The 23,692-nt window shown below is 48.7% G+C and overlaps 1 protein-coding gene across 1 annotated transcript in view; it reads left to right on the top strand.

The window, feature by feature from the left end:
• LYST (lysosomal trafficking regulator) overlaps nt 1-23,692 on the top strand; it is a 574,932-nt gene that overhangs the window by 359,392 nt on the left and 191,848 nt on the right. Inside the window, exons 33-34 of the mRNA XM_083176391.1 lie at nt 733-921; nt 9,347-9,492. Of these exons, the coding sequence (XP_083032517.1) occupies nt 733-921; nt 9,347-9,492 (335 nt within the window). The remainder of the gene's footprint in view (nt 1-732; nt 922-9,346; nt 9,493-23,692) is intronic.

Here is a 23,692-nt window from a genome sequence, read left to right as displayed (position 1 = left end):
CGCATCAGATCTGGAGGTCAGACGGTCTACACATAAGAAATCGTATGTGCGGCAGGGAGAGCGGTTCGGGGGAGCAGGGCCCTGGTGCGCCTTGTGGGGACCAGAGAGGAGAGTCTGCCGGAGCTGCAGGCAGGGTAGCAGCAGGAGAGCAGGGTCCAGGGTAGCGGCAGGCTGGGAGCAGGGTCCGGGGTAGCACCGGGTGGGAGAATAGAAAAAATCTTATTCAAAAGACTGGGCGGCCACTGATTGGCTGAGAGCTCAGCCAATCAGTGGCCGCCCAGTCTTTTGAATAAGATTTGAATAGATTTTTTTTCTATCTGCTCGCCACTACCCGGACCCTGCTACCCGCCTTCCGCTACCTCAGATCCTGCTCTCTTGCCGCTACCCCGCATGCAGCTCCTCCGGTTACATGTGAGAAATCGCATCCGATTTATCATATGTAAAAAATGGCACATCAAGTGCCAAATTTTATCAGGCTCTCCCAGGGAGCTCAGGGGAAGTCGGGACCTTTACTATATGTAGTGGCAGCAGTTTGATGCTTCAATATGTACGAAATTAGGCAATATGGTTTAAGAAGAGCCGTCTCTAAGGACAGCAAATATGGCAGCTTTTAAGCATTAACTTTTCAGTCATTTCTCCTTGTTTGTATTTGATTTTGGGAATTTGCAAAGAAATTCCCTTATGAGGAAGCGGAAACATATAAATCCTATCTTCTTTTTAATGTTTTGGCAGACTTTTTCAGCGTCTGGAATCAAAATTAAAGGATATTTCCAAAATTGCTGGTGATGTAACGCAAAGTGTATCTTTGTCTCAGGGAATGGAAAGAAAGAATATTATACAACACATTCGCAGTATGTACAAAATAGATTTAAGTGCAAGCCGACACTGGCAAGAACTTGTCCAGCAACTGACTCATGACAGGTTTGTGCTAATTACTGCTTACAATATATAGGAATTTTTACATGATGTTATACTCTTAATTATAAGGTGTCTAAAAGACCCTGTGATGAACGTCTTCATACAGTATCTGTATGTCCAGTCACTGGCTAAAAGTTGCTATGTTTTTTTTTCTATACAGCAGTCTGGCTATCAGTGTTTGTCTTGACACAATTTTAGCCAGTGGGTTTATAAAGTCACACCAAATACACTAAATACAGCCATCTTATCTCTGCTTTAATAGTAATTATAGTATGGAGCTCCAGTTTTTGGCTTAAATAGGTTCTAATCATTCTTTACCCCCCCCCCCCCCTTCAAAATAAATAAATAAATGACGCCCAAAGCATATTACTCAAACTTACTTGGAGTTGGATTTGGATTTGTAAATTGCAGCACAAATCCTTCCATTTGCATTTCTGCGATACATTCAGGTACAATTGAATATGCATATATATCAATGTGACTCATTCCCTTTATTACGTCTTCCTCCCCATCTACCACCTGAGGGGTAGATGTATGAAGCAGTGATAGGGGCGAAGTATTGAGCCAGACTCCTCTGGCACTGAAGTAACATCTGTAATTTGCATAATATAAAATTCTACAGAGCAGCTGATTGCTTGCCCTGGGCCACTTCTCCTTTTGCTCACTTCTCCCCCTTATCACTGCTTCATACATCTACCCCTGAATGAGATAAGCAGCTGCATGCAAGCCTCATATCACCAAGTCCAATATCTATTTTGGGATAGAGGGGTGTAAAGCACACTGACACTCGACTGTGGAGCAGTAGAAGCATGTTCTGTGTAGTGATTGTCACGAAATGGGTGTGTGGAATCAGTCGTGACTGGAGTGGTCAGATGGTGGATTGATGGAGTGGTGCGGATCTCAGGAAGAGAGGCGTGACCAGCCGGAGATGGGTTAACACAAACAGGTTTATTGAAGGAACTCATATAACAGATAATGTAACCAGGATCAATACTTCTTGATTGGACAAATAATAACTAGATGCAAGTCTCTGATAAATAACAAGTAACAAAAGATAGCAGTCCTTTGCAAAAATAAACAAGATGGCAGTCCGTTCAAAATAAACAAGATATGTGCCGGTAGTTCTGGGAGGATAAGGCAATGTTCAGGATTTGAGTTTAGAGAAAAGGATACCTGAAAATTGGACAATTGGCTGACTGAAGATTGGACGATTGGACGATTGGATGACTGAAGATTGGACAATTGGATGACTGAAGATTGGACAATTGGATGACTGAAGATTGGACAATTGGATGACTGAAGATTGGACAATTGGATGACTGAAGATTGGACAATTGGATGACTGAAGATTGGACGGCTGGATGACTGAAGATTGGATGGCTGGATGACTAAAGATTGGATGGTTGAATGATTGCAGATTGGATGGCTGGGATCAGGATACAGCTGAATGACAGGATTACTGGAAGATTACAGCAGAGACGTAGCACACAATAGCTGGATGCAGCTTGTAGCAGGCAGGTCAGGAAACTGGTATCAGGATAGGGTAGCGACTTGGTGTTGACACAGGAACAGGTGACGGAGATAACAGAACTGAAATGGCGGACTTGGCATATAACAAATAACTGAAGAAAACCGAGTATAAACACAGGAACTAGATGAGCAGGAACTGGAGCAGGAATTGGACCATTTGTGGACCAGACCGGGAGCGCTGGACCAGCCGGACAAGCAGAGCCTCTGGGAGCTGAACGCTGAAGACTCACGCAGGGATTCCAGGAAGCAGGCTTGAACTGCACAGAACATGCAGCAGGAAGACAAGTTGCTGAAGTCAGTTCTGCCTCTGTGAGCAAGATATTTATCCCCCCTGCCTTGTATTGATTGGAGGAAATGACAGAGGGCAATCTGCAATCTGAGGCAGGAATCCAGAATACTTCAGTCTGAACTAAACAGGTGAGCCACATGGAACAGGAGAGCAAAGGGTTACAGGTAATTCCAGCTTCTGCCTGGATTTCAATCAGGTGCAATCAATCAATGAACCAGCAATGCACAGACTGTCTGGCAGCATGAATGGAGACAGGACTGAGTCAGACTGAGACACAGAGCAGAATCACCATACAGGTAAGCTTGACTAAGCAGATCTGTGACATTACCCCCTCCTTCAGGGTGGACTCCGGACACCTATGCCAGAACCTTCTTTGGAAGGGAGCTCAAGGTTAACGACGATGCTTCTTCTTTTTCTTAGATGAATGCTTTGATTTTTTTGAGGAAGGTGAAGCTTTAGGTTCTGTAAAACAGGCACCAGAGAGCACAGGACCTCCCAGGAAGGGAGTGGCATCAGAATCATACTCTGAATTTGAGTCTTGGTCTAAGGTCAGGATTGAAGACCTCTCAGTTGAATTGAAACTCCCTGAAGGACCACTGAGGTAGCATGAAGCGGAAGATCCAATACATATGGTGGGTATTGACGGGGCAGATTGCTTTTCAGAAGATGATCCTGGAGAATTGGAGAGTCCAGAGGAACCAACACAATGGGTGGACATGGATGTGTACCCAATTCTAACGTCCATAGATTTGGGCATCAATAGACAATTTTTTGAAACCTTGGAGGTTCTAAGGCATTGTTGAGATGGCGCACAATCTTGGATGGATGGCAAAGAATGGTTGGTTTTGGCCACCGGATGACTTTTAACTGTAGTGGTGGAGGAATTCTTACAGGGAGTCTTTGAACCGAACCTTTCCACTACGGCCTTGGAGAAGGATGTCAGATCTCGAAGTCTGGAGTCGTTAGATTCATAAAGCGGACAAGCCCACTCCAAAGCTTCTCCTTTAAATGACAAAAACAGGTAACTGACGATGTTGGCTAGCGTGAGACCAGATGAAGGTTCGGTTTCCAATATAGACAAATATTGGTTCACCAGGGCTTCATAATGGACAAGATCCCCATCAAAATAGATGGGCGAATATTCTCTGCTTGAATCTTGAAATGGTTTTGATGGAATTGGGGCTTTGGAAGGCTTCAGCTGATCAAGAATCTTGGACTTTTTAGGAAAAACTGGAACCACGGAAGCCTCAGACACGGCGGGCACATTGAGTGTTTTGTGCATGGCAGACCCCTCGGATGCCTCGGGCAAGGCAGTCTGCACTGGAATAACTGGAACAACCTCAGGCCCGGAGGCCAGGGCAGGTGTGTCCTCAGGCCCGGAGGCCAGGGCAGGTGTGTCCTCAGGCCCGGAGGCCAGGGCAGAAGTGTCCTCAGGCCCGGAGGCCAGGGCAGAAGTGTCCTCAGGCCCGGAGGCCAGGGCAGAAGTGTCCTCAGGCCCGGAGGCCAGGGCAGAAGTGTCCTCAGGCCCGGAGGCCAGGGCAGAAGTGTCCTCAGGCCCGGAGGCCAGGGCAGAAGTGTCCTCAGGCCCGGAGGCCAGGGCAGAAGTGTCCTCAGGCCCGGAGGCCAGGGCAGAGGTGTCCTCAGGCCCGGAGGCCAGGGCAGAGGTGTCCTCAGGCCCGGAGGTCAGGGCAGAGGTGTCCTCAGGCCCGGAGGCCAGGGCAGAAGTGTCCGACTCTCCTCCAGGGTCTCTGGTATACAGGACCCCCTCCTGGGACTGGACACTTGGAATTTCCCCCTCTTGGAGCTCGACACCTGGAATATCCCCCTTCTGGGACTGGACACCTGGATTCACCCCTACTTGGGACTGGACACTTGAAATCCCATTTTGGGCTGGACACAGAAAGCCCTCTTCTGGGACTGGAGACTTTGAACTCCCTCTTGGGGCAGGAGACTTTGAACCCCCTCTTGGGGCAGGAGACTTTGAACCCCCTCTTGGGGCAGGAGACTTTGAACCCCCTCTTGGGGCAGGAGACTTTGAACCCCCTCTTGGGGCAGGAGACTTTGAACCCCCTCTTGGGGCAGGAGACTTTGAACCCCCTCTTGGGGCAGGAGACTTTGAACCCCCTCTTGGAGCTCGACACCTGGAATATCCCCCTTCTGGGACTGGACACCTGGATTCACCCCTACTTGGGACTGGACACTTGAAATCCCATTTTGGGCTGGACACAGAAAGCCCTCTTCTGGGACTGGAGACTTTGAACCCCCTCTTGGGGCAGGAGACTTTGAACCCCCTCTTGGGGCAGGAGACTTTGAACCCCTCTTGGGGCAGGAGACTTTGAACCCCCTCTTGGGGCAGGAGACTTTGAACCCCCTCTTGGGGCAGGAGACTTTGAGCCCCCTCTTGGGGCAGGAGACTTTGAGCCCCCTCTTGGGGCAGGAGACTTTGAGCCCCCTCTTGGGGCAGGAGACTTTGAGCCCCCTCTTGGGGCAGGAGACTTTGAGCCCCCTCTTGGGGCAGGAGACTTTGAGCCCCCTCTTGGGGCAGGAGACTTTGAGCCCCCTCTTGGGGCAGGAGACTTTGAGCCCCCTCTTGGGGCAGGAGACTGTGAGCCCCCTCTTGGGGCAGGAGACTGTGAGCCCCCTCTTGGGGCAGGAGACTGTGAGCCCCCTCTTGGGGCAGGAGACTGTGAGCCCCCTCTTGGGGCAGGAGACTGTGAGCCCCCTCTTGGGGCAGGAGACTGTGAGCCCCCTCTTGGGGCAGGAGACTGTGAGCCCCCTCTTGGGGCAGGAGACTGTGAGCCCCCTCTTGGGGCAGGAGACTGAGAGCCCCCTCTTGGGGCAGGAGACTGAGAGCCCCCTCTTGGGGCAGGAGACTGAGAGCCCCCTCTTGGGGCAGGAGACTGAGAGCCCCCTCTTGGGGCAGGAGACTGAGAGCCCCCTCTTGGGGCAGGAGACTGAGAGCCCCCTCTTGGGGCAGGAGACTGAGAGCCCCCTCTTGGGGCAGGAGACTGAGAGCCCCCTCTTGGGGCAGGAGACTGAGAGCCCCCTCTTGGGGCAGGAGACTGAGAGCCCCCTCCTGGGGCTGGAGACTGAGAGCCCCCTCCTGGGGCTGGAGACTGAGAGCCCCCTCCTGGGGCTGGAGACTGAGAGCCCCCTCCTGGGGCTGGAGACTGAGAGCCCCCTCCTGGGGCTGGAGACTGAGAGCCCCCTCCTGGGGCTGGAGACTGAGAGCCCCCTCCTGGGGCTGGAGACTGAGAGCCCCCTCCTGGGGCTGGAGACTGAGAGCCCCCTCCTGGGGCTGGAGACTGAGAGCCCCCTCCTGGGGCTGGAGACTGAGAGCCCCCTCCTGGGGCTGGAGACTGAGAGCCCCCTCCTGGGGCTGGAGACTGAGAGCCCCCTCCTGGGGCTGGAGACTGAGAGCCCCCTCCTGGGGCTGGAGACTGAGAGCCCCCTCCTGGGGCTGGAGACTGAGAGCCCCCTCCTGGGGCTGGAGACTGAGAGCCCCCTCCTGGGGCTGGAGACTGAGAGCCCCCTCCTGGGGCTGGAGACTGAGAGCCCCCTCCTGGGGCTGGAGACTGAGAGCCCTCTCCTGGGGCTGGAGACTGAGAGCCCCCTCCTGGGGCTGGAGACTGAGAGCCCCCTCCTGGGGCTGGAGACTCTGGACCCCCTTCTGGGGCTGGATACAGCAGACCCCTTCTTGAGACTGGAGAGGCTGAACTCCCCTCTGGGGCTGAAAAGGCTGAACCCCCTTTTGGGGCTGGAGATGGGATACTCGTTCTGAATCTTTAGCACAAGATACCTCTGCTGGGGCTGCGGTATTGGACAACCCTCCTGAGGTTGATGAGACAGACACATGCTTCTGGGCAGAAAATCCTGAGACTCCACCTCCAGTAATGGATACAGGAACCTTCCCAGGAGCTCTGTGGACAGCAGTAAAACCGTGTTTGGCCAAGATGATCTTTGTTCTAGGGCCCCAAGTATTAACTCGGGTTTCTTTCTGAGCTGTAACGGGAGGAATCTCCCCATTTCTGGGCAGACGGAGAGAACAATCTTCTATGAAATGGTCTGAACCACCACAATAGAAGCACAGATCTAGCTGTCTGCGCCGCTGACGTTCCTCCTCAGACAGCTGGGCTCGTGGTCTGCTTTGTGGTATGTCCTTACAAGGCTTATGAGAGGACTTCTCAGGAGTACTTGGAAGTGTAGTGGAAGTTCCTTTGCACACAGTTCCACTGGAAAGGGGTACCAAAGAACTGTCCAATATGGCGGAGACTACAGAAAAAATTTTAGATGGTAATTCCTGTAGTTGATTCAGTAACTGGTGTAAAACCTTTAATGTCTCTGATTCTGGCTCTTTAAAGGTCCAAGCAGAACCAGATTGCAGATGGCAAAGTAACGGACTTATGACAGACCCACTGTCCGCAGAAGCCTCATCGTCCTCCTTTGGAGTAGCCAGGTAGTCAGGGGGTAGAGGTGAAGAGGCCAAATGACATGCGGCTGCAGATGTGACACGTGAGGATTCATTAGCCGGCAAGGATTGCTGCAGCTTGCAAGAACAACCAGATAAGTCTTGCCAGAACTTTGTGAGTAAGAACTGAAGATCAATCTGTCTCTCCATGCTGGTACTGTGATCTAGACAACCCACACTTCTCACACTCTGATCACTGACCAAGTCCATGTGACTTCAGCAAACTGTCACGAAATGGGTGTGTGGAATCAGTCGTGACTGGAGTGGTCAGATGGTGGATTGATGGAGTGGTGCGGATCTCAGGAAGAGAGGCGTGACCAGCCGGAGATGGGTTAACACAAACAGGTTTATTGAAGGAACTCATATAACAGATAATGTAACCAGGATCAATACTTCTTGATTGGACAAATAATAACTAGATGCAAGTCTCTGATAAATAACAAGTAACAAAAGATAGCAGTCCTTTGCAAAAATAAACAAGATGGCAGTCCGTTCAAAATAAACAAGATATGTGCCGGTAGTTCTGGGAGGATAAGGCAATGTTCAGGATTTGAGTTTAGAGAAAAGGATACCTGAAAATTGGACAATTGGCTGACTGAAGATTGGATGATTGGATGACTGAAGATTGGACAATTGGATGACTGAAGATTGGACAATTGGATGACTGAAGATTGGACAATTGGATGACTGAAGATTGGACAATTGGATGACTGAAGATTGGACAATTGGATGACTGAAGATTGGACAATTGGATGACTGAAGATTGGATGGCTGGATGACTGAAGATTGGATGGCTGGATGACTAAAGATTGGATGGTTGAATGATTGCAGATTGGATGGCTGGGATCAGGATACAGCTGAATGACAGGATTACTGGAAGATTACAGCAGAGACGTAGCACACAATAGCTGGATGCAGCTTGTAGCAGGCAGGTCAGGAAACTGGTATCAGGACAGGGTAGCGACTTGGTGTTGACACAGGAACAGGTGACGGAGATAACAGAACTGAAATGGCGGACTTGGCATATAACAAATAACTGAAGAAAACCGAGTATAAACACAGGAACTAGATGAGCAGGAACTGGAGCAGGAATTGGACCATTTGTGGACCAGACCGGGAGCGCTGGACCAGCCGGACAAGCAGAGCCTCTGGGAGCTGAACGCTGAAGACTCACGCAGGGATTCCAGGAAGCAGGCTTGAACTGCACAGAACATGCAGCAGGAAGACAAGTTGCTGAAGTCAGTTCTGCCTCTGTGAGCAAGATATTTATCCCCCCTGCCTTGTATTGATTGGAGGAAATGACAGAGGGCAATCTGCAATCTGAGGCAGGAATCCAGAATACTTCAGTCTGAACTAAACAGGTGAGCCACATGGAACAGGAGAGCAAAGGGTTACAGGTGATTCCAGCTTCTGCCTGGATTTCAATCAGGTGCAATCAATCAATGAACCAGCAATGCACAGACTGTCTGGCAGCATGAATGGAGACAGGACTGAGTCAGACTGAGACACAGAGCAGAATCACCATACAGGTAAGCTTGACTAAGCAGATCTGTGACAGTGATGAATCATGCTTCTCTGTTCAGCCATCAGATGGGCTATTCTGGTATTGGTTGATGCCGGGAGAATGTTACCTGTGTGACTACATTATGCCAACTGTGATGTTTGGTGGATAAGGGATAATGGTATGGGACTTATTTTCAGGGCTTGGTTTACACCGATTATATCCACTGAAGGGCAAACTCAATGCTTTAGCATACAAATAAATTTTTAACAAAGGTAAGCTTTTAGCTTCATGACAACAGTTTGGGGAATGCCCTTTCTTGTTCCAACATGACATTGCAAGCCAGGACTTCTTGCCCAGCAGCAGTATCTGACCTCATAAATGCTTTACAGAATGAATAGGCATCAATTCCCATAGAAGCACTCCACAATCTTAAGGAAAGCGGTACAAGAAGAATGGAAGCTGTTAATGTTACGAAAAAAGGGGGACTAAATCCATAAGAAAGTATATGTATTTTAATACAATGTCATTACAGTCCCTGTTGGTGTAATGGTCAGGCATTCAAATAATTTTGTCCATATAGTGTATATTAAATACAAAAAAAATGAATGGAATAACTAAATGTATATTCTTTTTTAAGGGCTGTTTGGTATGACCCAGAATCCTACCCAACATCTTGTCAGCTGGATCCAACAGAGGGTCCAAACAGAGAGAGAAGACGTTTGCAAAGCTGCTACTTAACCATTCCAAATAAGTACATTCTCAGGGACAGACAAAGCCAAGAAGGCAAGTTATAGCATATCCAATATCTAGTGTGTGTGTATATGTATGTTTATATATGTTATATTTACAGTATGTATAATTCCAAAAGATATCTAGGACTCGGGAGCGTAATTCACCAGTATGTGAATAGTGCAGTATGCAAATTATTTTTCAATGGCTTCCTTAGTAGATGACAATGGACTCCTTGTCTGTGGAACGGCACCCTAATTCTCTGGTAGCCAACTTGGTAGATCAGTTAGGTAGTTTCTGGAGAGGTTAAGAATAGAGAAAATGGGCGCCTAATAGTGTATTATTGCTAAACACCATTAAACACAATATGTAAAGTGCATTGTGTGTACCAAAAAATATATACCGTATTTTTCGGACCATAAGGCGCACTTTTTCTCCCCAAAAAAGTGGGGAGAAAACTGTGTGCGTCTTATGGAGCGAATATGATGGTTAACCTAGTGCAGATGGAGCACGCCCGGCAGTAGAGCCCAGCATCTCAGAGCGCCGGCAGCAGAGCCCGGCATCGTGTGACTCCCCCGCTCCCCCACCTCCTCCTTATATACTTAACAGGCACAGAAGATCCAATATGTTCCAGATCAAACACTGGAGCAGCCGGGGACAGAGTGAAAGACCGGGGTACGCACTGAGCAAGGCAGGAAGTGATCTGGCTGGGCAGCAGGGTCAGGACAACAGCGGGTCCCTGCAGTGTATGTGATATCAGCGTCGGGGGTCCCTGCAGCGGATGGGAACTAGTATAGCATACACTGCAGGGACCCGCTGCCAACCTGATCCTGCTGCCCAGCCGAATCGCTTCCTGCCTTGCCCAGGTAGGAGGGGGGAAATTACGATATATGATGCCTCTTTGGGAGGGGAGAGGATGCCTGGGCGGGAGCAGGGCCAGGCTAGGCTGCCCTGCACTGATACTAGGCGCCGGCTAAGCTGTCACTCAGCCAGAGCGCAGCGCTGCAGATCGGATCTATAAGAGAGATCTGATCTGTGGTGGGTGGGGGGAGAGTAGAAATAAGTAGCCCTCCCTGACCTGTATGGTGGACCATTTTGCAAAAACTACTGGCCCTGTACACTAGATGGCAGAGTGGGCCGGGGGGCACATAGCAGTCTGCCCCAGCAGCCCAGCGCACCCCTGGGGGGAAGAGAGGCTGCCTGCCAGCGCTGACCCTGCTGCCCGGATCCCTTCCCTGCGCTGGCTGACCCTGCTGCCCAGATCACTTCCCTGCAATATTTGGTTTAGAATATTTTTTTTACTGTTTTCCTCCTCTAAAAACTAGGTGCGTCTTATGGTCAGGTGCGTCTTATGGTCCGAAAAATACGGTAGTTGATTTATAGTGTAGTTTCTGTGTCCATGGTTGCTCCTTTCTTAGATGTTGATGGGATTGCAATTAGCTTGATGTAATAATTATTGGATCCAATATAAAAGGATACTTATATACTGTATAGTAAATAAAATCAAACACCTTTATTAATGAGGGCGTGGCTTGGCCAAGCATGTGAGAGGAAGCACTCTCACGGAGCTCCTCACAAATCCTATTAAAAATCCTTTTACCTGCACCTCCGAAATACCTGGACCCCCCTAACACCTCACGCTTCCCAGTTGGAGTGTGGGGGTGCTGTTTGGGAAATTACAGCGGAGCCGAATCGTCCTGCAGCTGACTCGGGGCATTTCGGACCTGGAGCCTGCTGATCTGGCGTGAGCGGACCCCGCCACCTTCGTGACCGGAGCGGCCGGGGATTGTGCCTGCTGGTGCTCTCCCCCCTTCCTGAATAGCGGCGGCCCGCACTCCTCCTCCGCTGCTCACCTTACAAGCCGCCGGGAGATCACTGACCCGGCGCGCGGCTCTGACGCGAGCCCTCGACCCTGTCTTCCCGCTCGGCTTTCAGAACCTGGAGCGGCAGACTGGATGCGGGGATCTAGCGCCTCCCAGCCCGACACCCATCGGGAGGCAGCGGTCCCCCCCCCCCCAAGTGGTCGGGTGAGTCAGGCCGGTGCGCCCGGTCCAGCACTTGGTACCATTCCAACCTGTAGTGGAGACGGGTGGCGCCATCTTTAGACAAGCCTGCCTCAATAAGCTCTACTGTACGCCACAATAAGCCCTCCTTGGTCGGAGCAGCAGAGCAGAGATCCTGCTCATCACTCCTCCACTGTGCTCCCCTCGACCCCCGCACGTGCTGCAGTGCACATGGAGCTCTGATATTACCCCCTGTATGTGTGACTTTGCCCTCCATTGCCCACCAGCACCTGATGAGTGAGCAGGTGACTCAGTGACTCTTGACTCCCTGATATTGCTTCTCTGACTCTACCCTTCATTACACTCGACGCCTGGTGGGTGAGCAGGCACTATTGTGCCCCTGTGTGTTTCTGATATTGCTTCTGTGCCTCTCCTCCTCATTATACTTGGCACTTGGGGGTTGCACATGTGCTGCAGTGGCCCTCTGATACTACATATACATCTTCCTTCCACTACACCTGGCGACAGGTGGGTGGGCCGGTGCTACAGGGCCACTGTGGCTCTCTGATATTGCTCCCGTGACTCTGACCTCCATCTCACCAAGCGCCTGGTAGAAAGTCAGTGCTGCAGCGACTTTGGGACACTTTGATATTGCTTTGGGGACTGTACCCCCTGCTATACCTGGCATTGGGTGGGCGGGCCTGCTATGCAGTGCCGTTGACACCTCTGCCCTTCACCGCACTCAACATCCGGTGTGTGAGCTGGACTGGCGACTCCCTTCCATTTCTCCCCCCTGCCTTTAACACCCGCTTCACCACCCGCTCTGCTGCACCCACCACCTCGAGCCATGGTGAAATCTGGCGCCGCATCGGCTGCGACCAGGCTGGAGAAGTATGCCCGCGGCTCCCAACCTTCTTCCTCAGCGCAGTCCTCCCAGACCTCCAACTCCCCTCCCAAATCCCGCCCAATCCACCCAACAGATTCTATTGGCCATATACGCATCTGAACAAAGGGTAATGGATAAAATTGGCCAGGTCCAATCCGATATTTCTCTCATCCGCCATGATATGCAAAAAGTGAGAGAGAGGGTCGGAGAGGCGGAACACTGTATATCTGATCTGGAAGATGCAACTAATCCTCTTAAATCTGCGGTTGCTGATCTCCCCTCACAGATGTCGGCGGTCAAATCCAGACTATCGATTATGGAGGGGCGCCTACGCCGCAACAATGTGCGGTTTGTCGGCCTCCCCGAGAGGGCGCAGGGCTTCTCCCCTGAGAAATTCCTTGAGAGATGGCTTCTGGAGATATTCACAAATGACGACTTCAGTTGGCACTTCACAGTGGAGAGGGCTCATCGTATACCCACCGGGGCTCCGCCACCGGGTGCTCCCCCACGCACGTTCATCGCCCGCTTCCTGCACTACAAAGACAGAGATGCGGTGCTACGGCTGACTCGTGAACGAGGCCCCTTTAAATTTGATAACCAGGTAGTGGCGGCATACCCGGACTTTGCAGCAGACGTCCAGAAAACACGTGCCCAGTTTCTACAGGTCAAGAGGAAGCTCCGAGACCGCCAAGTTCAATATTCTATGCTCTTCCCGGCACGCCTGCGAGTTGTCGGATGGCAACACCCACTTCTTCAATTCTCATCAAGAAGCTGAGCAATGGCTGGACCGCAGACCACAGAGACCGAACTGACATTCATTCTGTGAGCATAACGGTTCTAATCTATGCTAAGTGGGCCATTTGACTCTGCTATTACATTTCTTAATGTCAATGCTTATTTTTTATGTATAAGGTCCAGGTAACATTATCCTCTCTCTACTATAATCTCTAGGCATTGCAGGATACATTCCCCTTACAGGAGATCAATGCAAGGAAATAGTTTATTCTATAGGTGACCACTGGTCTCTATACCCCTCAGTTAACACAGTTAACCTACTGGTTGGGTGATTTTAGTTTTAGCTGTTCATCGGGATCCAAAGTGTATCTAATGTTCTATAGATATGCCGGGAGGGTTAGGGAGTTGGGGATTTTCTTTTTGATGTTTTTATTATGTTTCTTTTTCTTGAATGTGACAACACGGCAATGGGTACTAATGTATATGCTAGTAAGGTGTTCTGGTACTGACTACTATGACTACGACCCCAGGCGGTGGAGGCGCAAATCTGCTTTTACCACACTTACTGTAGGATGACTGTTGCGGGGATGGGCAGGGTCTGTTTGAAATTTGCGCTCTCATCTCTCCACATTCTTCTTAACTTACTGTTGACCTGTCTCTCCTCCCTTGGTCTCACGGGAGGCCATCTCTTGTCCCTGCTTCCTCATGCCCTTATCTTGCTATGTCTCACTCGCGGGGTGTAGCGGGGCTCCGCATACTCGGCTGGAATGTACGGGGTCTCAATGACCGGGTTAAGCGCTCCCTCGTCCTTTCCAAGATCAAGAGACACGGTGCTGACATAGCGTGTCTCTCAGAGATGCATCTGTTTGGCACTAAGACATTGTCGCTTAAAAAAACCTGGGTGGGACATATGTTTCACTCCACCTTCTCCAATAATGCTAGAGGGGTAACAATATTGATTAAAAAAACCATTAACTTCCACCTTACCCATCATCAAATTGACCAATATGGCCGGTATGTCTTTCTTAGAGCAAGCGTTAACCACATCATAATAAATATACTAGCCATCTACATACCTCCCCCTACAACAATGACATCCTTAGGAAGGCCGTGATGTTCCTTGCTTCTTTCCTGTCTGCCCCTGTTGTTTGTATAGGGGACTTCAATAATATCCTGGATAAGTCTCTTGATAGATGGACGGGTGCTGATAACCTTAGCCCTCCCCCACCTCCCTCACCCACTCCGTTCGCCAAACTTATAAACAAACTGGGCCTAGCTGATGCCTGGAGACAGAAATCCAAGTGAGAGGCAATTTTCCTGCTTCTCGGCAGGTCATCAATCCTTCTCTAGGGTAGACCTTGCACTGGTCTCCCCAGACTTGATACTCAAAACTATATTAGCGGAATATCTTTAGAGAGGAATATCGGATCACTCCCCTGTGGTTATTACATTAGACCTGATGCCCTCTAGAGGCGCAAGCACCTGGAAGCTCAATCCCTTCTGGCTAACTCTAATGGCTGACGGGGATGCGCTTCTTGGGGAGTGGTCAGATTTCCACATAGATAATGCTTCATGCACTAACCCTGTTACCAGACACGAGACGTCTAAAACAGTTATTCGGGGCTCCCTTCTAAAAAGAATAGCTAATATTTAAAAAGTGGGTAGGGAGGAGGAGGCTAAATTAGAAAACCTATGCTCCCAGGGTGAGGGTGTATACTTGAAATCTGGCCTCTTGGAGGAAAAATTAAGATGGGATGTGGCACGTAAATTGTGGACTGACCACCTACTGGATAAGTCCAAGCGTAAAGTCCTTTTCTCAGCACACGCTAGGTACTCCCAATCAGATGTGGGAGGCAGTTATATAGCGTATCTCGCCCGGGATGAAAGATCTTCCAGCTCCATTAAAAAATATGCGACTCACAGGGAGCTGAATACTACACCACACCTGAGATTGCCCACATTTTTCAGGCATTCTACTCTTCGCTATATTCATCCCGGTCGACATATACAAATTATCAACTGGAGCAGTACCTTTCACGAGTCAATATACCTCACCTGTCTCAACAGTCTGTTGACCTTTTGGAGGCAGCTATAACGCCCTCGGAGATTGAATCTGCTATTGCCTCCTTCTCAAATAAAAAAGCCCCTGGTAGTGATGGCATCCCGATAGAGGTATATAAAAAGCATAAAGACTACTTTGTACCCTATCTCCTGCAGCTATACGCTGACCTTAAAGAGGGTGTTGCTCTCCCCCCATCCATGGCGGAGGCAATTATCGTGGTAATCCCTAAGCCTGGGAAGGATCCTGCTCTCCCAGACTCTTACCGTCCCATATCACTCCTCTCGACTGACGTGAAAATACTTGCCAAAATCCTAGCTACTAGGCTTAACGCAGTGGTCACCTCAGTTATCCATGAGGATCAATCTGGCTTCATGCCGGGCCGCTCTATCACTCGGAATCTTACGAGACTGTTCTGCCATTTGCAGGGGGGGCTGGACACTGGGCCGGGGGTAGTGGTGGTGTCGCTTGATGCCGCCAAGGCCTTCGACTCAGTTGAATGGGGCTACCTGTGGTTGGTTTTGCGTCGCTTCGCCTTCGGCCCCAACTTTATCACCTGGGTCCATTCACTATACTCCTCCCCTATGGCCTGTATTTCGGTGAATGGATTTGTAACCTCAGCATTCGCGCTTGGCAGGGGCACCAGACAAGGATGTTCACTGTCACCTGCCCTCTTTGCCCTTGCCATTGAACACTTAGCCATTATGCTCCGCGACTCCCCGGTGGTTCGAGGTATCCCCTTGGGTAGCCGGGAGGATATTTTTGCCCTCGACGCAGATGACACACTCCTCTTTCTCAATGATGCTGAGGTTTCCCTGGCAGCAATGCTACAGATAATGGAGTCCTTTGGAGCCTTTTCGGGCTTGCTTATAAACTGGGGGAAGTCGAGTATACTACCTTTATCGGGTAAGATTCCGGATGGGTTGTCCTCCTCCCCCCTTCAGTGGGTCCTTAAGTTTAAATACCTAGGAGTCTGGATCACCCCCAAGGTGTCTGAGTTCATATCCCTCAACATCGATGTAGTCACTACAGAATTGAAGAATAGAATACACCAATGGAAAAAACTCCCCCTAATTGTTATGGGCCGAATCAATCTTATTAAAATGACGATACTCCCCAAATACCTATACCTGCTACAACACTCCCCTATATATATATACCAAAATATATCTTCACAAACATTAATACCCTTCTCTCGTCCTTCATTTGAGCGAATAGACCACCTAGAGTTGCCTTGAAGACACTTACTAAATCCAGGGCTGATGGCGGACTGGGACTTCCGGAATTTCGAGCCTACTACCTAGCTGCCCAGCTAATGCATCTCTCAGATTGGTTACTGGGTAGGTCGGGTACCACCTTTGAGTGCTCCTATGCTGAGTGTGTGGGGTCCCGTCTCCCTCCCCTTCAATTCCTTCTGTCCTTTCCTTTCGCACCTACCACCTACCCTCTCTTCAGACAGGCGCTACTTGTCTGGCGGCAAGCTCATAAAATTTGCAGCTGGGGTGGTGTGGATGGGGAGACCCCTTTATGGCACAATAGGACATACTTTGAGTTTAAACAACTTTCCTCCGATGGCTTCTGGTTGAAGGCGGGTCTCATTTTTAGAAGGGACTATTAAATCAATCCAACAACTCTCTGGGGAATTTAACTTATCAAATAGATCCTTCTATCGCTACTTGCAACTAAGAAATGCAGCTCAGGCTCAGATCACTAGCTCTCCCCCTCCTACCTCCGACTCCCCAATTAAGACCCTTCTTCAAAATCTGGCCACTACAAAAAAGGTCTCCACCATTTATAAAAGCATTATTAGTCAGGTAGATGCTAATAGATCCCCTTAGGGCCAAATGGGAGCTCAACATTGGTACGCTGGAAGGGGAGCAATGGACTGAGATCCTTGAGTCGGTCAGATACGCAACCCCATGCTTGAAATACCAACAAATTTCATTCTATGTGCTGCATAGGGCCTATCGCTCTCCGGCATCTATGTTCCAAGCGGGACTTAGATCTGACGATACTTGACTTCTGGCACATGCTGTGCTTTTGCCCGCCGGTGCTGGCCTTCTGGGAAGCAGTCTGGACCGACATAACTGTCACCGAACCATCCCTCCCCCCCATGGATCCCAAATATTGTATATTCGCTCTTGGTCTTGAGGAGACCTTCTCGCCACCAGTGTATAAATACGTTCTATGCCTGACCGCCTTGGCCAAGGTCCTCATTGCCAGAAAATGGTTTGACGTCTCATACCCGAATATATACAACTGGAGGGCCCTGGTCAACGAGGTTGTGGGACATGAGAGATTCACCTACAGATCTAGAGGCTCTCTTGCTCCCTATGTAGCTAAATTGAGTAGATGGACCTCCTCTAGATTTGCCCTGTCCACTGATCCCCAGCAGGATCCAGCCGCACACTGACTCCAACTGCATGCGGCTCCACCGCTGACCCATCCTCCCTTCCCCCTGGCCAGAGTGGGTTGTGCCTTCCATCTACCTGCATCTTAAAACTAGTAACCAATTAGTAGTTATGTACCCTTATTGCTTCTAATTGTATCTTGCATTCTCTTTTGTTTTGGTTCTTTCCTAGTCAGTTGGGTGGGTGGGTGTTACTTTACATTAGGGGTTAAGGGTTAAGTTTAAAGGGAGAAAATTAAATAAAGTGTCAATGCATCTGCACAACTTGTACAGAAACATTGCCTAGTCATGTGTGCACCGACGGCGCAGAAAGAAGAAGAGGCTCAAACATCGACACTGCTTGTTGACTTATGTTTATTAAGCCTAGTTTCTTTGCTATTTCTTGCATGTTGCATATATCTGTTACTGTAACGCATATAAGCTGTACAAGTGTGCATTATTCAATTTTGCCGAATAAAAATCACACAATTTAAAAAACACCTTTATTAATATTATAGCTCAAACAACATCAAGGATAGTGACAAATGGAAAAAAAAAGAAAAATCTGCAAATCTTATATATATATGTATATTTATATATATATATATATATATATATATATATATATACACAAAGAAAATATAAGTCCGCAAAGACAAAACCTTAGAGACCAATGGAAATAGTGTGACTTGTGCACACACAACGGGAGATACTCCGTCTCAGTCAATTTCAGTAAGCACTCTGGGTTTTTTCAATTAGCCCGGCAGCTCCAAATCACCTGAATTCACAGGTGTAGGATTTCTATAAAAATAAATTAGAGCGCTCCATAGTGCAGTATATCAAAGACATTTATTTTGTAAAAAGCTATTTTAGCCTTGCATAAAAACAGGCGGTTATAACGTACCGCAACAGGCGGTTCAACAACCGCTGGACAACAGCATATACAGTGGTCTTACACACTGAGCAGTAGGAGCGGTTACACTCGTAGACGCTTGCTTGCATCAGGTAGGTAGGGACAAGGACTCCACCTCTGTTATACCTGCCCCTTTCCTTCAGGGAGAAAATGCTCTGTTCCTGGACTCCTGGTAATGGACATTACCAGGAGTCCAGGAACAGAGCATTTTCTCCCTGAAGGAGAACGCTGCTGAACACAGGAAGCACCGCTGAACAGCGTCCTTCCGGTCCCAAGGAGCAGGCAAGTTGCTAGGCAACGCCTGCAGCTTGCGTTCCACGGCGGCCATGTTCAGTAAGATCGCTACTGCAGACAGCGCCTGCAGCCCTGCGAGAGAAGGAGGAGAATAAACGTTAGGTAAACAATATAAATCGTCACAATAACAGACAAACATATGTGAGACATAAAAAACTGACACAAAACATGAATGCATATACAGTGCATGAAAAACATTAAGTGACAGCATTCCAATTGATCTTGTCATTCAATCCAAATGGATGAATGGTATTCAATCGGAAGATCCATCTGGATTCAGTGACCAATAACCGTTTAGCCCTATCACCACCTCGGGCGGACTCACTAACTGTATCAATCATAAAATATTTCAGAGAACCCAATGTATGACCCGCGGCCTTAAAGTGGCGCGCCACAGGTTGCTCCACCGTTCTATCCGATAGGGCCAAATCGATGGCCGACCTGTGGAGGCCCATACGGACGCGGAATGCCTGGGTGGTCTGGCCAACATAGTAATACCCACAGGGGCATACTATCACATAAACAACGTGGTCAGATCTACAAGTCAAGACAGATCGAATCTCATACATTTTGTTTGAATGTGGGTGTTTAAAATTTTTGCACACAACCATATGTTTGCACGTAGTGCAATTGAAACAGCTGTAGCAGCCTGGTGGTTTAATGTATGTATTAGGGGCTCTTGGGATGTTCATCCCCGTGATGTCACTATTAACTAGACGATCACGCAAATTGCGTCCCCGTTTAAAGGCTGCCAGCGGACGAACTGTTCTAAAAACTGGGAGATCAGGATCACTTTTAACAATAGGCCACAAAGCCTTAGTGGCATAATGGATGGAAGGACTAGCCACCGTATATGTGCTGGTCCAGGGTAAAACACTGCTATTTTGGCGAGTGTTGGATTGAAGTAAATTAGCACGGGGTATGGCCAAAACCTGCTTCTTCTGCACCTCCAATGACTCTCTATCATATCCCCTTTGTATGAATTTCTCTGTCAGATGGTCTAGCCGATCTGACACCTTAGTGGGGTCACTAATGAGACGAGCCACTCATCATCTGAGAACGGGGAAGACCCCGCTTCAGGGCTGGAGGATGGTGGCTTGAGGCCATCAAGAAGGTGTTTCTTTCCACGTCTTTATGATAAACATCAGTGCATATTTTATTATCGACGATGGAAACGGCTACATCTAGAAATTGCGCTGCACTAGTACTGCAGGAATAAGTAAATTTAATGGTGGAATCCCGTGCGTTCACCTCGGTCATCAGATTGTCAAACTGCTCCTGTCCACCCGTCCACAAGATGAAAATATCATCAATGTAATGGGTGTACAGGAGCAGGGACTGGCTGATCTGGGGCCGACTCAGGAACATTTCATCCTCTTGAAAAAACATAAAAATATTAGCATACGAGGGTGCCACGGCAGACCCCATTGCACACCTTCGCAGCTGCAGGTAGTAACTACCATCAAAAAGAAAGAAATTGCGCTCCAGAGTCAGACCCAACAGCTTTAAAAATAAAGTGTGATTAAACAATTTACTATCAAGGTATTGTTCCAAAAAGCAATGCATAGCCCTCAACCCCCCATCATGGGGTATAGACGTATAGAGGCTAGAAACATCTAGACAACACATTAGAGTTCCATCAGGAACTGCAGGAATGTCCATGAGCAGTTTAAGAAAGCTGGTTGTATCCTTCAAAAAGGATTTTCGTAGTGGTAGCAGAGGCTGAAGGACAAAATCCAATAATTGGGCCACAGACTGGTATAGAGAACCGCGTGCAGAAATAATTGGGCGTCCCGGTGGTTTCCTGGCATTTTTGTGCACCTTAGGTAAGGTGTACAGCACAGGAACCACCGGGGCCGCCACTGTAATCCGGTCACGGACCTTGGCAGGTAGCACACCCTCATTCACAGCAGTAGTCAAAATTAAAGAGAGTTCTTTTTGATATCTTGTAGTAGGGTTGCCTGGTAGTTTGCAGTAAACTGCACCATCCGAGAGCTGCTGATAAATCTCACTGCGATAATCCTGTAGATTTTGGATCACGATGGCCCCGCCCTTGTCGGCGGGCCTAATCGTGATGTCTTGGTAACTGCCCAATTGCTTAAGGGCTACAGCTTCAATCAGGGATAAATTCTTTTTCACTTTGCCAGGAGCTGCCATGAACCGATTTACCGAGTCATCCAGTAGGCGACAAAAGGTTTTGATCGATAGATTATTTGATATAGGGTCAAATTTAGACCTAGAGTTCATAGATAGAAACTGGTCAAAAAAGCCACTGGATGATTGCGATGGTTTAGACTGAAAAAATTCTTTAAGTCGCAGCTTCCGCATCAGTCTGTGCTGGTCACAGCGCCAATCAAATGAATCAAAAGAATTCGTAGGCACAAAGGAAAGTCCCTTCTTAAGCACCGATGTTTCAGTCGGGGACAAGGTGCGATCGGACAAATTGAATATCAGGGTTTCTTCCCCTGCACTAGGCGAGGGGGATTGTGCCTTATTTCGGCGGTTCTGTCCGCCCCTACGGGTGGCCGGCCTCTTCTGCGCTGCCCCACAGTAGAGGTGGCTTGGCCTAAAGGGGCCTGCTGATTTTCATTCAGGTCATCGGACTCTGAAACCGCGAAATCACTATCGCTTGTCATATTTGAATAATTCTGGCGACTGCGATTTCTACCCTGTTTCTGTTGCCACGGTTTGCGGCGTCGATATCCTGGATCAGGGCGTCTATCTGGGTGTTCCCCAGTCAGCCACCCATACACCTTATTCTCATCATAGTCCATGTCGACCGTGTGTCGCTTATTTCTTTTAAATTTAAGAAGGTCTCTCCGATAAGCCTCACACTGCTGCTCCAGTTTGAGCAATACACCAGCATTTGTTGCGCTATTAAGTATTTCTTTATGCTCGTCTTGAAATTTAACAATTTTGGACTTAGCAATCTGCAATTCCCGTCCGGATTCCTCCACCACCAGAACCATAAGGTCCATTGATGCTCTGTTAAGGATCCCGACCCACTTACGCACAAATTCTGGGTTATGGCGTCCGATTGTGGGGGTGTTTCGGATGCGGAAGCCCCTAGGGATCTTGTTGGCACGATAGTAGTCCGATAGTGAGGATCCATGTAAATGGAAATCAATCTCACGCCGTCGGAGCTTGAATAGGTGATGCTGTAATTCATCAATACTCTGGTCAGCTTGAGCCAGAGCAGGATCTTCATCAAATAAAATATCACTGATTTCAGCAGCTGTATATGTAAACTTATCCCCAATGGGGACAGATATGTTCAGACATCCCGGTACATCCTGGGATGACAATGCTCCTGCTGGGTCCATGATGATAGAGGATACTCCAGCAGAGTGCAGCAGAGAAGTAGTGCTGTATGCAGGTAAACAGCAGATTAATTATAGGTAGGTGCCATGCAACTAGTCACTGTTGTAAAGCAGTGGCCACATACATAAAGTCCAATGCAGCCGGCACTCTGGTTGATAATCACAGCTGGCCCCGGTGCCCAAATGAAAAAGATGATACACAATGTCCAGCAATAAATGGCACTCCGGAGACACGTTTCAGCTGAAGTAAATTGTATTGGAAAGGCTAAGCTTTCGGGGTTTGACCCCCTTCTTCAGAGCACACAATCCTACAGCAATTTGAAAATACAAAACATACAACATAAATACCTGCTGCCGTACAGATCCCCGCCGTCGGGCGCACGCTGCTGAACACAGGAAGCACCGCTGAACAGCGTCCTTCCGGTCCCAAGGAGCAGGCAAGTTGCTAGGCAACGCCTGCAGCTTGCGTTCCACGGCGGCCATGTTCAGTAAGATCGCTACTGCAGACAGCGCCTGCAGCCCTGCGAGAGAAGGAGGAGAATAAACGTTAGGTAAACAATATAAATCATCACAATAACAGAAAAACATGTGTGAGACATAAAAAACTGACACAAAACATGAATAAAAAACATGAATGCATATACAGTGCATGAAAAACATTAAGTGACAGCATTCCAATTGATCTTGTCATTCAATCCAAATGGATGAATGGTATTCAATCGGAAGATCCATCTGGATTCAGTGACCAATAACCGTTTAGCCCTATCACCACCTCGGGCGGACTCACTAACTGTATCAATCATAAAATATTTCAGAGAACCCAATGTATGACCCGCGGCCTTAAAGTGGCGCGCCACAGGTTGCTCCACCGTTCTACCCGATAGGGCCAAATCGATGGCCGACCTGTGGAGGCCCATACGGACGCGGAATGCCTGGGTGGTCTGGCCAACATAGTAATACCCACAGGGCATACTATCACATAAACAACGTGGTCAGATCTACAAGTCAAGACAGATCGAATCTCATACATTTTGTTTGAATGTGGGTGTTTAAAATTTTTGCACACAACCATATGTTTGCACGTAGTGCAATTGAAACAGCTGTAGCAGCCTGGTGGTTTAATGTATGTATTAGGGGCTCTTGGGATGTTCATCCCTGTGATGTCACTTTTAACTAGACGATCACGCAAATTGCGTCCCCGTTTAAAGGCTGCCAGCGGACGAACTGTTCTAAAAACTGGGAGATCAGGATCACTTAACAATAGGCCACAAAGCCTTAGTGGCATAATGGATGGAAGGACTAGCCACCGTATATGTGCTGGTCCAGGGTAAAACACTGCTATTTTGGCGAGTGTTGGATTGAAGTAAATTAGCACAGGGTATGGCCAAAACCTGCTTCTTCTGCACCTCCAATGACTCTCTATCATATCCCCTTTGTATGAATTTCTCTGTCAGATGGTCTAGCCGATCTGACACCTTAGTGGGGTCACTAATGAGACGAGCCACTCTCATCATCTGAGAACGGGGAAGACCCCGCTTCAGGGCTGGAGGATGGTGGCTTGAGGCCATCAAGAAGGTGTTTCTTTCCACGTCTTTATGATAAACATCAGTGCATATTTTATTATCGACGATGGAAACAGCTACATCTAGAAATTG

This window comes from Crinia signifera, chromosome 3 (assembly GCF_055691185.1).
Source record: "Crinia signifera chromosome 3, ASM5569118v1, whole genome shotgun sequence".
In the NCBI taxonomy this organism is placed as follows: Eukaryota; Metazoa; Chordata; class Amphibia; order Anura; family Myobatrachidae; genus Crinia; species Crinia signifera.
The sequence above is the reverse complement of the archived record's forward strand: the minus strand, read 5'-3'. Positions and strand labels throughout refer to the sequence as shown.